The sequence below is a fragment of the Gavia stellata genome, chromosome Z (genome assembly GCF_030936135.1).
Source record: "Gavia stellata isolate bGavSte3 chromosome Z, bGavSte3.hap2, whole genome shotgun sequence".
Classification (NCBI taxonomy): Eukaryota; Metazoa; Chordata; class Aves; order Gaviiformes; family Gaviidae; genus Gavia; species Gavia stellata.
The window spans coordinates 10,135,310-10,147,610 of NC_082637.1; the positions used below are offsets into that span (position 1 = coordinate 10,135,310).

General features: G+C 48.5%; 2 protein-coding genes across 6 annotated transcripts in view; one reads left to right on the top strand and one right to left on the bottom strand.

Moving 5' to 3' along the window:
* UBAP2 (ubiquitin associated protein 2) overlaps positions 1–12,301 on the bottom strand; it is a 160,487-nt gene that overhangs the window by 1,835 nt on the left and 146,351 nt on the right. For 4 of the 5 annotated variants that reach the window (XM_059834354.1, XM_059834353.1, XM_059834352.1 and 1 more), the window contains exons 22-26: positions 6,077–6,155; positions 4,407–4,621; positions 2,629–2,728; positions 2,438–2,545; positions 957–1,024 (exon numbers count right to left, since the gene is read on the bottom strand). In XM_059834354.1, the coding sequence (XP_059690337.1) occupies positions 957–1,024; positions 2,438–2,545; positions 2,629–2,728; positions 4,407–4,621; positions 6,077–6,155 (570 nt within the window). The remainder of the gene's footprint in view (positions 1–956; positions 1,025–2,437; positions 2,546–2,628; positions 2,729–4,406; positions 4,622–6,076; positions 6,156–12,301) is intronic. The other variant, XM_059834355.1, reaches the window with a different exon arrangement.
* LOC132320672 (interferon-like) lies at positions 9,081–9,824 on the top strand. Its single transcript, XM_059833375.1, has one exon. It carries the CDS (start codon positions 9,081–9,083, stop codon positions 9,822–9,824), a length of 744 nt encoding a protein of 247 aa, XP_059689358.1.

Genomic DNA, 12,301 nt, shown 5'->3' on the forward strand with positions numbered 1-12,301 from the left:
ACCAGACAAGAACCACAAGACCACAGGAGTGGCCCAAACACACATCACCTGAACCCTTCACCAACCCCGTGAGCAAGCCAAGTCACATCAAATACTTGCGAGCACTTCAGCAGATGAGTTTCAGCTCCTGTTCTCACCCATATTTCTGCACTAATGTCTCCGACATTTAATTTCATTTTTATTTCCATGGCTACTGTGTTCCTTTTTTCCCTGACCTCTTTTTACTCAGTGGGACATGGGATGGTAGCAGCTGCTTGAAATCAGTCCTCCTCACATTGCAGGGGCTCAGCCTAGAATTACTCAACCTACTCAGGGCAACCCAACAAAAATGCAAGACCACCTTAGAGTACGATTTTCCTCCCCCTGGCCAAAGCTTGACCCCTAATGCTAAGTGTGTAGCTGAGAGCTGGCTTCCTACCTGTAAGCATGGATCACAGCCGGACACCAATTCCCCTGGCTGAGGGGGCAAGGAGGAGAAAACAGGAGCTGGACATAAGCCCACTGCACACCACAGCTTGTCAAAGCACTTTCTTTCTGCTTTCCCTGGGAAGCTGTACACCAAGCAGAGGCCACAGGAGAGCATGGGACAGGGACCCTTGGGTGTTAAGGGTGGGCACTACTGACTCATCTCTCTGGTGAAAAGCAAACCGCCTCTTGACTCACCTGCTTTGGGGGCTATTTTGGCTAAAAACACTGATGTCATCACACTTCATTTGCACCCAGGACACAGCACGCATGGGGCAGCGTACAGCAGCATAGAGCGCTGCACCTATGCCATCAGCTGCCACATGGCAGAAGTGGTGGCAGAGAGGGTGAGAATCCTCTCCAACAGCAAACAGAGCCAGCATAAGAAATGACACAGCCTGCTGACCCTGAGAGCGACTGGCCTGGGAAGAGCCCCAGCCACCAGCACTCCACAGGGGCATGCCCACTCCACAGGGTCCAGCATTGCTCACCTGAGTCTTGTTATAGACTGAGCCACTGATATCAGGCACACCTGTGTTACTTGAGGTCACAGAAACACCTGGAAAACAAAAAAGCCACCGACAATGAGAAAGTCAACCACCACAGGCCCTGCTGCTGGCCAGCCCGGTGGGGTTCTCCATGCTCTCAGACCCATGGCACCCCACCCGGGAACAGAAGAAAGGGCTCGGTTCCTCACTCCCGCTGCAAAGCAGGAAACCAGCCCACTGGGATAAATCACCCACATCCACAACCCAGCAGTTACCACTTGGGTTCAAATGCACTTCACCAGGCAGCAGCTGGCTGCACCGAACACTCATTTAAGCTTGAGAAAAGCCAGCTTTCCCCTAGGATTAGGGATGCATTCAAGAGCTTTGCAGTAGTGAGCTGAGCGATGAAACCCAGCATCTGCTACCCATTTGAGCCCCTGCCCTTTCACATGCTGCAGAAGGGTGAGGTCTGCAATGCTCCTCTGCCCAAAAAGCATGAGTATCACTGATTCAGGCTGGCTTCCACCTGGACTGGACGGTGCCACAACAGGCTCAGAAACACTCACCAGCAAGGTGACTCTCAAACCAGCCACTTATTCACAGTCTTACAAAGACTGACTCTAATCATTTCACTTGGATCAGAATCAAACCTGCAGTTCCTTTTGCTAGTAAATCAGAGGACTGGACTCAGACGATGTGCACTGCTCTAAGGTTGTACCCTTTCCTAGGACATTGCTCTTCTTTGGATTGCTCCTCGACAGAGGAGAGAGTGATCGGCTCTTGGCTGACAACAGTCCAGTTGGTGTTTCATATGCAAAGCAAACGCTTGGTATTTGCTTAAGCCCAAGGATGAACTAGTTAGTGCTAAGCAGTTCAGTATACACTTCTCAGGTCTAATCAGCATGTGCAGAATAAAGCTTTCATATAAGCTGTATAAATTCTTCAGCCTTTACAGTCACAAAGGAAACATTTCCAGGCATGAAACAACACGATGAGTTACAGGGTATACGGACAGCAGCTGAAACAACAGCCCAGAGATGTGTGAACTGCCCTGCTTGCTCCTAACACACAGCTATCTATCTCAGGTGCCTACCAAGAAACTCAAAATCTAGTCATCATTTGGCAGAGGACCATTTCAGCAGCAGCATCCAACTGCTTAGGCTTCAAAAACACGGCACTGCTGCAGGATCACTATTCTTCAGCAAAGAAACCTTTGGCAGAGGAAACAGCTCACCATTCGTCCCACGTATAATTGTGGACAAAGCTGTGCATCAGCCACACAAATCCTTATGCAAAGTTCAGCCATGAGGTTTAGAAGGAACACTCGGGCCATTAAAAAAGCATTTTGTATACGGGAGATGGAGAAACAGCTTGGATCATGACCCTGTTTAGAGCTGGCTGCTGTGTTGACTGCACAGCACTGGCAATGCTGGGAGTTTGCCCTACTAAATCCCACTCAAGAGCAACCTCAAGTCTCATGTTACCTTTCCCAGGTCCAGTGCCAGCAGATTTGTTTTGTGCTTGAGATGACCCACTGTAGCCTCCTTTGCTGTAATCTCCAGCTGCCGTTCCCTGCGTTAAGTCATCATAGCCTGCCGGTGTGTACAAGACAAGGTGTTACAGTGTGCAAGCGGCTCTGCAGACATTCACGTGAAAAGCACAGTGGTAAGCATACCTGCTCCATAGCCGTGCTGCCCATAGCCACTTGCTTGCTGGAAAGGAGTCGACGCGGTGTTCAGGTTGACTCCATGCTGTTTAGCAGATGCTGGAGGTACCTGGACAAAGGAAGGGAACAAAAGGTGCTGTTAACTGGGGAATGGCAGGCGAAACGCAAGCTCCCTCTGCCATCTAGTGGGGATGGCACCTCTACCGCACGTGGGAAATTTAATCTGGAGTTGGGAGCACTGGGATGGCGTAAGACATGGCACTCATGCTTCCAGCAGTAACTTGCTGTAGTGGCTTTGTGCAAGCCCCAAGTTTTCTGCTAGAGCTGTCCCGCTGATTGCAGTGCAAGCCTGTCTCAGAACAGGCTGTGTATTTATTTCATACACTGACTGTAAACAGCAAATTCTTACCCACAAACCCAAGAAGGAGCTGCCACAGTGCTCTCCCTCCAGAATCAAACGAAACACCAACTTCTGCCTAAGGCTGTTTCATAAAACAGTCCTAAAGGACCCTAAAACAGACTCATCTACCATTCTGCCTGGAGCACCACCTCTTCCCAAATAACCTTCTTCCTCCTGAGACTACCAGCGCTGCTCTCTAACTTAATGAGGTCTCCTCCATCCTCAAAAGGATTTCCTAGGCACTCTCAGCTCGCTGACTCAGCTTTGGGTCTCCCCTTGATTCTCCAGAGACTGATAAGGGCTTTCAGGAATACTGAGTCCGTGAGCTGCAACTGTCTGCTATTTACAGTAACCTGCGCAAGAATCCGTGAGTTCTGGCTTTTTAAATTTCCTGTTTTCTTGGGGAAGGGACTGCAGCTATTTTCTCATGCTTGCACGTTTTTGGAGATCCCTTGCAGACTGGGGAAGATGACACTACTCTGTTCTTCTGAGACCCCACCTGCAGTACTGCATCCAGCTCTGGGGTCGCCAGCACAAGACAGACATGGACCTGTTGGAGCAGGTCCAGAGGAGGGCCATGAAAACAATCAGAGGGCTGGAACACCTCTCCTATGAGGAAAGGCTGAGAGAGTTGGGGTTGTTCAGTCTGGAGAAGAGAAGGCTCCGGGGAGACCTTATTGCGGCTTTTCAATACTTAAAGGGGGCTTATAAGAAAGATGGAGAAAAACTTTTTACCAGGCCCTGCAGTGATAGGACAAAGGGCAATGGTTTTAAACTGAAAGAGGGTAGGTTTAGATTGCACATAAGGAAGAAATTTTTTTATGACAAGGGTGGTGAGACACCAGAATAGGTCGCCGAGAGAAGCTGTGGGTGCCCCATCATCGGAAGTGTTCAAGGTCAGGTTGGATGGGGCTTTCAGCCCTGATCTAGTGAAAGATGGCCCTGCCCATGACAGGGGGTTTGGACTACAGAATCACTCAGGTTGGAAAAGACCTGTAAGATCATCAAGTCCAACCACCAACTAACACCACCATGCCCATTAAACCATGTCCCACAATGCCACGTCCACACGTTCCTTGAACGCTTCCAGTGATGGTGACTCCACCACCTCCCTGGGCAGCCTGTTCCAGTGTTTCACCACTCTCTCAGTAAAGACATTTTTCCTAATATTCAGTCTAAACCTCCCCTGGTGCAACCTGAGGCCATTTCCTCTTGTTCTATCGCTAGTTAAATGGGAGAAGAGATCGACACCCTAGACTAGATGATCTTTGAAGGTCCCTTCCAGCCCAAACCATCTTCTGATTCCAAGATGTAGAAGGTTTGGGCTGGAGAGAGCAAAACCAGAGAGGCACTAAGGGAGAGTTTCAGTTTAGGTTGTCACACTTACAAACATGGTTGGCCCATACTGGAATGCACTGGGTACGCCGGGCACACCAGCATAATAAGGTAACCCAGTGTAGCTGTACCCCGGGGGCAGGGTCGGGTTGAGGAAGGGCTGCTGAGTTGTATGGTGAGTCTGCGTCTGGTTCTGCTGCGGCTGGGCGAGCGTGGTAGCAGGAGCAGGGGAGGCAGAATCCCCACGGCCAAATTTTGTTACGTCACCTGCGAAAGAAAGAACTGATCAGAAAAGCTATCAAAGCTACTGCAGAAGTGGAGGATTCAAAGGATTCAAATCCTCTGAATACAAGTAGACAACTACAGAAGGGAGCACACCCTACAGTTGAAAGCCTGCAGTTGTTTATGGGAAGCGCTCTCCCGGTCTCTGTTCCTGACGGTCACAGGGACACTGCCTGTTCGTGGCACAGAACTGTGTGCCATGGCTAATCCATTGACAAAATGGAGATACCAATACTTACCTATCTCACACGGTCTGAGCAGATTTATTACTATCAGATCATTGCAATAAAACATGCTAAAAGCAGAAGTATGGTAAATAGCCAAAGAGCAAATGGTTTTTGTGTTAAAGTGTGACTCTCCTGGAGGTTAAACTGATTAGCTAAGCTTCATGGGCTGAAAGCAAGTTAGGATTTACAGGCAGTGATAGGCATATTTTTGTCAATGTCTGTTTATTTGTCAAGCATGACTAGTTAGATGTCCGGTTCCTCACACCACCAAAGTTCTGGAGACAGTAGCTGAAGGCCAGGAAAGCAAGGCTTGCATCGCGGGCCACCTTATTGAAGAAGTAGGAAGGAAAATTCGGTTATTAACCCAAAAGCAGCCTCCTGAGAGAAGTGATTACGAAGCAGAAAACTCCCGAACACTTGCCTTTTCTGGCAGCCTACAGAGCAGCATGTTCACATGTTTTTTAGGGAAGTGACATACATCTATCTCATTCCCAACCAGTATTCCTTTATGTTACCAAGAAGTATGAAAACACTTAATACCATCGTTACAGGAATTATAACATCTATGGCTACAGTTTTAAGTTGTAATCAGATGGCAGTGGAAGAAAACCACTGGCTGAAAATCTTGGATGGTGTTAACGTCATCTTTGCACAACGATAACCGAAGAGCAAAAGCAGGAACGAGGAAGGGCTTCTTAGACCACATGCTTTTGGGAATGAACTCCTTAGATTTGGGGAGGGTGAGGGAGAGCCCACTAGATGCAGCTCCTACTGGGAACATACAAGTGCTAAAATAGGAGTAACAAAGTACAGGGCGTTGCTGAGGGGGGTCTATTCCAGTGCCAAAAAAAGAAAAGCAAGCCAGCTGAATTTCAAGAAGAATGATTAAGCTATAGAATATTTTCCAAGCACCTGTATGTGCTTGGGAAGGGCACTAGATGACACTGCCATTTACATTCGTAACAATTTTGCACTTATTCTCAAAGGCTATCCAACTTAGTCCCAGAAGAAGTCACGTATGAATTACTGACCAAAACCATGAAGAAACATCAGTGTCAGGATTGAGAGGGAGTTGCTTGCTTTTGTTTGACTAGTTTGGACTGATAGGTTTAACTGCTTACAGAAGGGAAAAACAATTGCTCTTTTAGCAGGAGGACCTGCATTTAGAAACCAGTACATCTCACTTACATCCTCATCTTCAAATAGCACTCACCTGAGTAGGGGTTGTTAGCAAGGCTTCCATCTCTGCCTGTCAAAGTTGCAGGAGCAGGGAATGTAATTCCATAGTAATCCTTGGAAAGAGACAACATCGTTTATTAATAATTGAAACTGTAACAGAGCTGGACAGATCTTATGAACCCCGTATTATATGCATAAGAAAATTCAAAAAGGAAGAACTAAAGGACATTTGAGCAGAAGCTGACCTTATCATTTACAGCAGAGCTGAAGATTTACCTGGATCCTCAACTTCAAAATAAACGTACTTTATAGACATTTTTAACATTATATACAAATACTTCATCGCTTACTGGTAAGTTAAAGGCAACAACTAAACGCTTTCCCCTCCCAACCCTCAGCTCTGAGCTGTCATCTTCCAGCGAGACTGAGCCTGGAAGAGCAACAGACCATCGCGGACCAAAGACCTGGGGTCAGGCCAGGACCATAATCGCAATGTGGATGTAGTCTAAACGTTTACCCTTGTACCATGCCCTGTTTTCTACAAGTGGAAACGTCAGCTAGGAAAACAGCACAAACATTAAAAGAAAAGCCAAAAGGGAAAAAGAGTCACTACCTGATGACTGAAAAATTTATTTAAACTACATTACAGGAGACCTCAGATCAGTAGTCTCCAAAGTGGGGTGTGCAAGACAATGGGGTACATGAATAAAATGGTTTTGGTACCATTAATAAATAAAATGTAAAAAAATTTAAAATCACGTTTGTTTAACCTTTCTCTGATATTTTTTTCATTTTTATTTTTGTGTGTGTTTTATAACATACATATTAGTACAGTAGTATACGTATATAATATCGAAATAAAAATATATTGGGGGCAAGTGCTCACAAACTTTTTAGTGATGGGGTGTGTGTTCAAAAAAGGTGGAGACCACTGCCTTAGATCATTCTTCTAGGTCCTCTACAGGAAGGTAAGACAGTCCTCACCCTAGAAAGCTTGCACTCTGAGATGACAGGACATGCCAGCAAAACTAAAGCAGCATTTTGTCTTCAGTTTGGAAGAAAAAGAGAAAAGTTTGCCCTTCCCTCTCTGGGTGAACTCGATACGTCGAGCTGGTACTCTACTAAGTGTTTTTCCTCCTATTTCTCATGGTTTACTCCTCACCACCTCCAATCCATGAAGACTTAATGCTTTACCCACTAACGTATCCATTTCCACACATTCTCCAACACTGGAAAAACATCCTCCTGCTTCACACCCCTCTCTGCCAATTCCCCAGCACCTCAAATGCTTTCTCTGAGTTGACAGCACCTTCCACCTTGCTGCATTTCTGTGCATCACCCCCCCGTTTCCTACACCCAATCCTTCATCACTGAACATGAAATAATCCGGCAAAGATTTAGTATTGCAGGTGCTTTCTGTAACTTGAAACGGTGCCATGTGTCATCACCCTTTCCTTTCCAGGTAATTCCACGTTATCAACTTATTATTTAACAAAACACAACCAAATTCACATGAAAAATCTTAGCAAGTTGCTCAAAAGCAGTGCTCCCATCTCCTTCTAAGGAAAACGCCACAAAAAGCAGATTTGGAGAAGAGATCTGAACAGGATTTGGTGGATATGAACTGGAACTGACACTAGCATTTTCCCCTATATAAAATGGACAAAATACAACCAAATCAGCATGAGAACAGGATCTAAGAATTGCAGTTATTCCCCCTGCCTCTCAGGTGGGGGAAAACCACATCAGCACTGCATATTCCTATCCCACACACCTGTGCTTAGACACATTCAAAACAAATTCAAGCCAGTTATCTTTGCACTTCATGCCCACCCATAGAAAAACAGCAGAAGAGATACTCTGCTCTTCGAACAACACAAGTATTTCCTGACCTACAGAAGGCATGCAGAAGGTGCTTAAAATGGAAACTGAAATATCAGGAATGGACTCAGAAAGTGAGACTACTGTAAAGGACTGAAAAATAGTTAAGTGATCTGACGTAATAGATTGAAGCTCCACCAAGCAGCTCACTAGGTACTATGCACAGGGAGAATTTACAGCATCAAGATACATGTTGATTGAGTTAAATGAAAAAAGAACCCCCTCCCAAACCTCAGGAGAAACCCCTGTTCTCGCCCTATCAGCAGCCACCGGTACCTCTCGCTGCTGGAAGCTTCCCAGGAAGCAGTGACGACTTGCACTTGGAACGCTGCCCACTTTCACTTTCTACATGTAAGCGGACCAGCACGTAAATATTCCAACCCACTCCCGCCTCCCAAACACCCAGTGTTGCCTGATTTCTACAACAAATTCAAAACACAATAAAACCCCCAAAATCTAGAAATCACAGTCAGTGCATTAACAGTTGATGAAATACCCTTTGTGACATTTATGCATTTATTTCTATATATCAACACACAGAGGACAAACAACTCGGGGGGGCAGGGAGGATGACAGATGACCCCCAAAATACTCTGCAAGGTATTTGCAGAGAAAGGAAAAACTCTTCCACCAGAAAAGCTGCAGATGCTATGGAAAAAGCAAAAAAAAAAAAAAAAGACTGACAATGAAAAATATTTGTCAATAAAGGAAAACATGCATTATATACAAATAATATCAGAGCATGAAATAAGAAAAATAAACATTGGGAGGCAGAGAAAATGAAAATAAAAACCAAGAAAGACAACTCACAAAACAGACGAAAAGGAAACCCGGAAACGTATCCCCAGCACAGCTGCCCCAAAAGCCTCTGCTGCTGGACTTTCACATCCCCTGGTGAACCGCAGCGGCACAGGAGCCGGGTTCCCCCGGCACCCCAACAGCAGCCCCGGGAAAGAACCAGCTCCCCTTCCCTAGAGCAGGGCCACCTCACCAACGCACTTTGACAATCACAACAAAAACCCTCAGGAGAAAGTAAATGGAAAGCAAATGGAAAATGAAAATGGAAACAGGGAAATTCTTCCTAACGATGATGAAAGGAAAGCTGCCGCACCACATAAAGCCGGCCACCCGGCAGAACCCCAAGCACAGTGCCCACCATGCCTGCGCCGGCAACCCCACAGCCCCGCCTGCGCCACGGCGCCACGGCGCTCCCGCTCCTCCTGACGGCTCTCGCCACCGCCCTCGCCTGCCACCACCTGCGTCCCCGCGACGCCACCTTCGCCTGGGACAGCCTCCAGCTCCTCCAGGCCCTGGCTCCCAGCCCGCCACAGCCCTGCCACCACCACCAGCACGCGCCCTTCTTCCCCGACACCCTCCTCCACACCAACCACCCACAGCAAGCCGCCGCCACCGCCCTCCACATCCTCCAGCACCTCCTCACCACCCTCAGCAGCCCCAGCACCCCCCAACACTGGGACGACCAGGCACGCCACCTCCTCCTCAACCACCTCCAGCATTACATCCACCACCTGGAGCAATGCCTGCCAGCCAGCGGGACACTCTTCGGAAGACGAGGGCCCCGCAACCGGCTGCTCACCATCGCCAAATACTTTGGACGCATCCAGGACTTCCTGCACACCCACAACCACAGCGCCTGTGCCTGGGACCACGTCCGCCTCGAAGCTCGCGCCTGCTTCCAACATGTGGACACGCTCATACGGCAAATGAAGAGCCAAGCCACTCCTGCCCTCCACCAAACCAACCCACGCCAAACACCCATCCTCACCCAACGCTGGTGGCCACAGATCAAGCAGAGGCAGCAGCAGCCCGGGCTGGGATTGCCCAGCAATGCTCACACCTCTTCCAGCCAGGAGCCTGCGCCAACGGGGAAACAGGCATGACCGTGGCAAGGCTGAGGCCAGGCTGCAGCACAGCCCGCACACCCGCTTGACAGCCACACCTTCGCTGGAAAGGAAGAAGGAGGAAATTGCTGTGCTGCATGCTCAGGGACAGCCACGAGGTGATGGGGAGAGGGGTGGCATTTATTACACACGGTGTTATCTAGCCCATCCAGACTGCAACCTCTCCTGATAGAGGGGAAGGTCCTCACGGACACTGCGGGACTCTCCTGCCAACGAGTATTTATCACAGAACTCTATTTAACTTATTTATTTTGGTGGACATTAATTTTTATATTTATGTATTTATTTATTCACATGTTGGAAATAAAAACTTTGTGCAAAAACATAAAAGAAAAGAGGTGGTCATCATGCATAGACCTGACAGGCAAAGACAGGATCTCTGCAGGCAGGCAGGGATGAGCCTCCTTCCTGCAGCCTGTCCCACTGATGCGTCCTGCCCCAGTCGAAGGCTCCAGGCAGCAAGCCACCCTCTGGGACTCACCATGGTCCTTCGAGCCCACAAGCATCTCCCGCTGATGCCAGATCCTGGGAGCGCACTCTCGCCCAGATGACATGATGCCTGCCCTGCACGCCCCTCCTCTCCCACCAGCCATCCTCTCCCTTCCCAGCCCTCTCCCACTGCCAAGACATGAAAGCCACCTCCAAACCACCACCCCATCACAAATAACCATTCAGCAATGCTACAGCACTGCCTGGGACCAAGCAGGGTAGCATGGACAAGGTGCACCTCAAAGAGGCAAGGAGGGGACCCACCAAGGCCAGTGGAGATTTAGAGAAGGAACAGCACTCCAGTGCTACCAACCCCACCCAAGAAACACCAAAAAGCCACAAAACACACAGGACATGCTCCAGACTGCTCATTGCTCACCTACAACCACCACAGCTGGCCCAGGATGCTCCTGCCTGTGCTCACACACAAGTGGCCATGGGGACCTGCCTCACTACATACAGCACATATGCCTAGGCTTTCTTCACCCCAACACATCCTCAGCAAACAAAAAGATATATCCCCCAAACACCACCCCCCAATATGGTCCAAACCAGCCAGCACAGACCAGCACAGCATTCCACACGACGGAAGCTGCCCACGCATCACTAATACCAGCTGCTCCTTCGTCCTCCAACCACTACCCCAAAATGTATCTGTCCTGGGTGCTTTACCCTCCCCAGGTAAGCCTCAGCAAGACAACAGAAAAGTTCAGCAGCTCTGGCCTTCTCCTGCACAGGACAAAGAGGTTGTTCTCCATGCTCAGTCACACCACCTCCACATCAAGGCAAGGACACTGCTCTGCAAACACAAATGGGCACTTCCCATGCAGCTGGAGAGCGAGAAAACAAGTAGGACCACATACAGTCAGATACACAGCAGAACCCCTCAAGACGCAACTTCCAGATCGTACTACAGTCCTCCTGATGTTCCTTCTACCCAGAAATACCCTGCAACGCCAGGCAGGGGTGACCTCATTGTCTCCGTCTTCTCTGAGGTGGCTGAATGTGCCCTGAACTGTGTTGGAGGCTGAAATAAGCCTAACTGGGAATGAGCGGCAAAAGCACCCTATTGTGACTGGCCCAGAGGCTCCATGCATCCTTGGCATAGACTATCTCAGGAGAGGGTACTTCAAAGACCCAGAAGGGTACCGGTGGGCTTTTGGTATAGCTGCTTTGAGTACGGAGAAGATTAAACAGCTGTCTAGCTTGCCTGGTCTCTCAGAGGATCCTTCTGTGGTGGGGTTGCTGCGGGTTAAAGAACAGCAGGTGCCAATTGCTACCATGACAGTGCACCGGCGACAATATCGCACCAATCGAGACTCCCTGGTTCCCATCCGTGAGTTGATCCGTCAACTGGAAAGTCAAGGAGTGATCAGTAAGACTCATTCACCCTTTAATAGTCCCATACGGCCCATGCAAAAATCTAATGGAGAGTGGCGGTTAACAGTGGACTATCGAGGCCTGAACGAAGTCACACCGCCGCTGAGTGCTGCCGTACCAGACATGCTAGAACTTCAATATGAACTGGAGTCAAAGGCTGCCAAATGGTATGCAACAATAGATATCGCCAACGCGTTTTTCTCGATCCCTCTGGCAGCAGAGTGCAGGCCACAGTTTGCTTTCACATGGAGGGGTATCCAGTACACCTGGAATCGACTGCCCCAGGGGTGGAAACACAGTCCTACCATTTGTCATGGATTGAAACAGACGGCACTGGAACAAGGTGAAGCTCCCGAACACCTGCAGTATATTGATGACATCATTGTGTGGGGCAACACAGCGGAGGAAGTGTTTGAGAAGGGGAGAAAAGTAATCCAGATTCTCCTGAAAGCTGGTTTTGTTATAAAACAAAGTAAGGTCAAAGGGCCTGCACAAGAACTTCAGTTTTTAGGAATAAAATGGCAAGATGGGTGTCGTCATATCCCAATGGATGTGATCAATAAAATAATGCTATGTCTCCACTAACT

Coding starts and splice junctions, on each gene's coding strand:
- LOC132320672 (XM_059833375.1), top strand. CDS start 9,081: ATGCCTGCGCCGGCAACCCCACAGCCCCGCCTGCGCCACGGCGCCACG.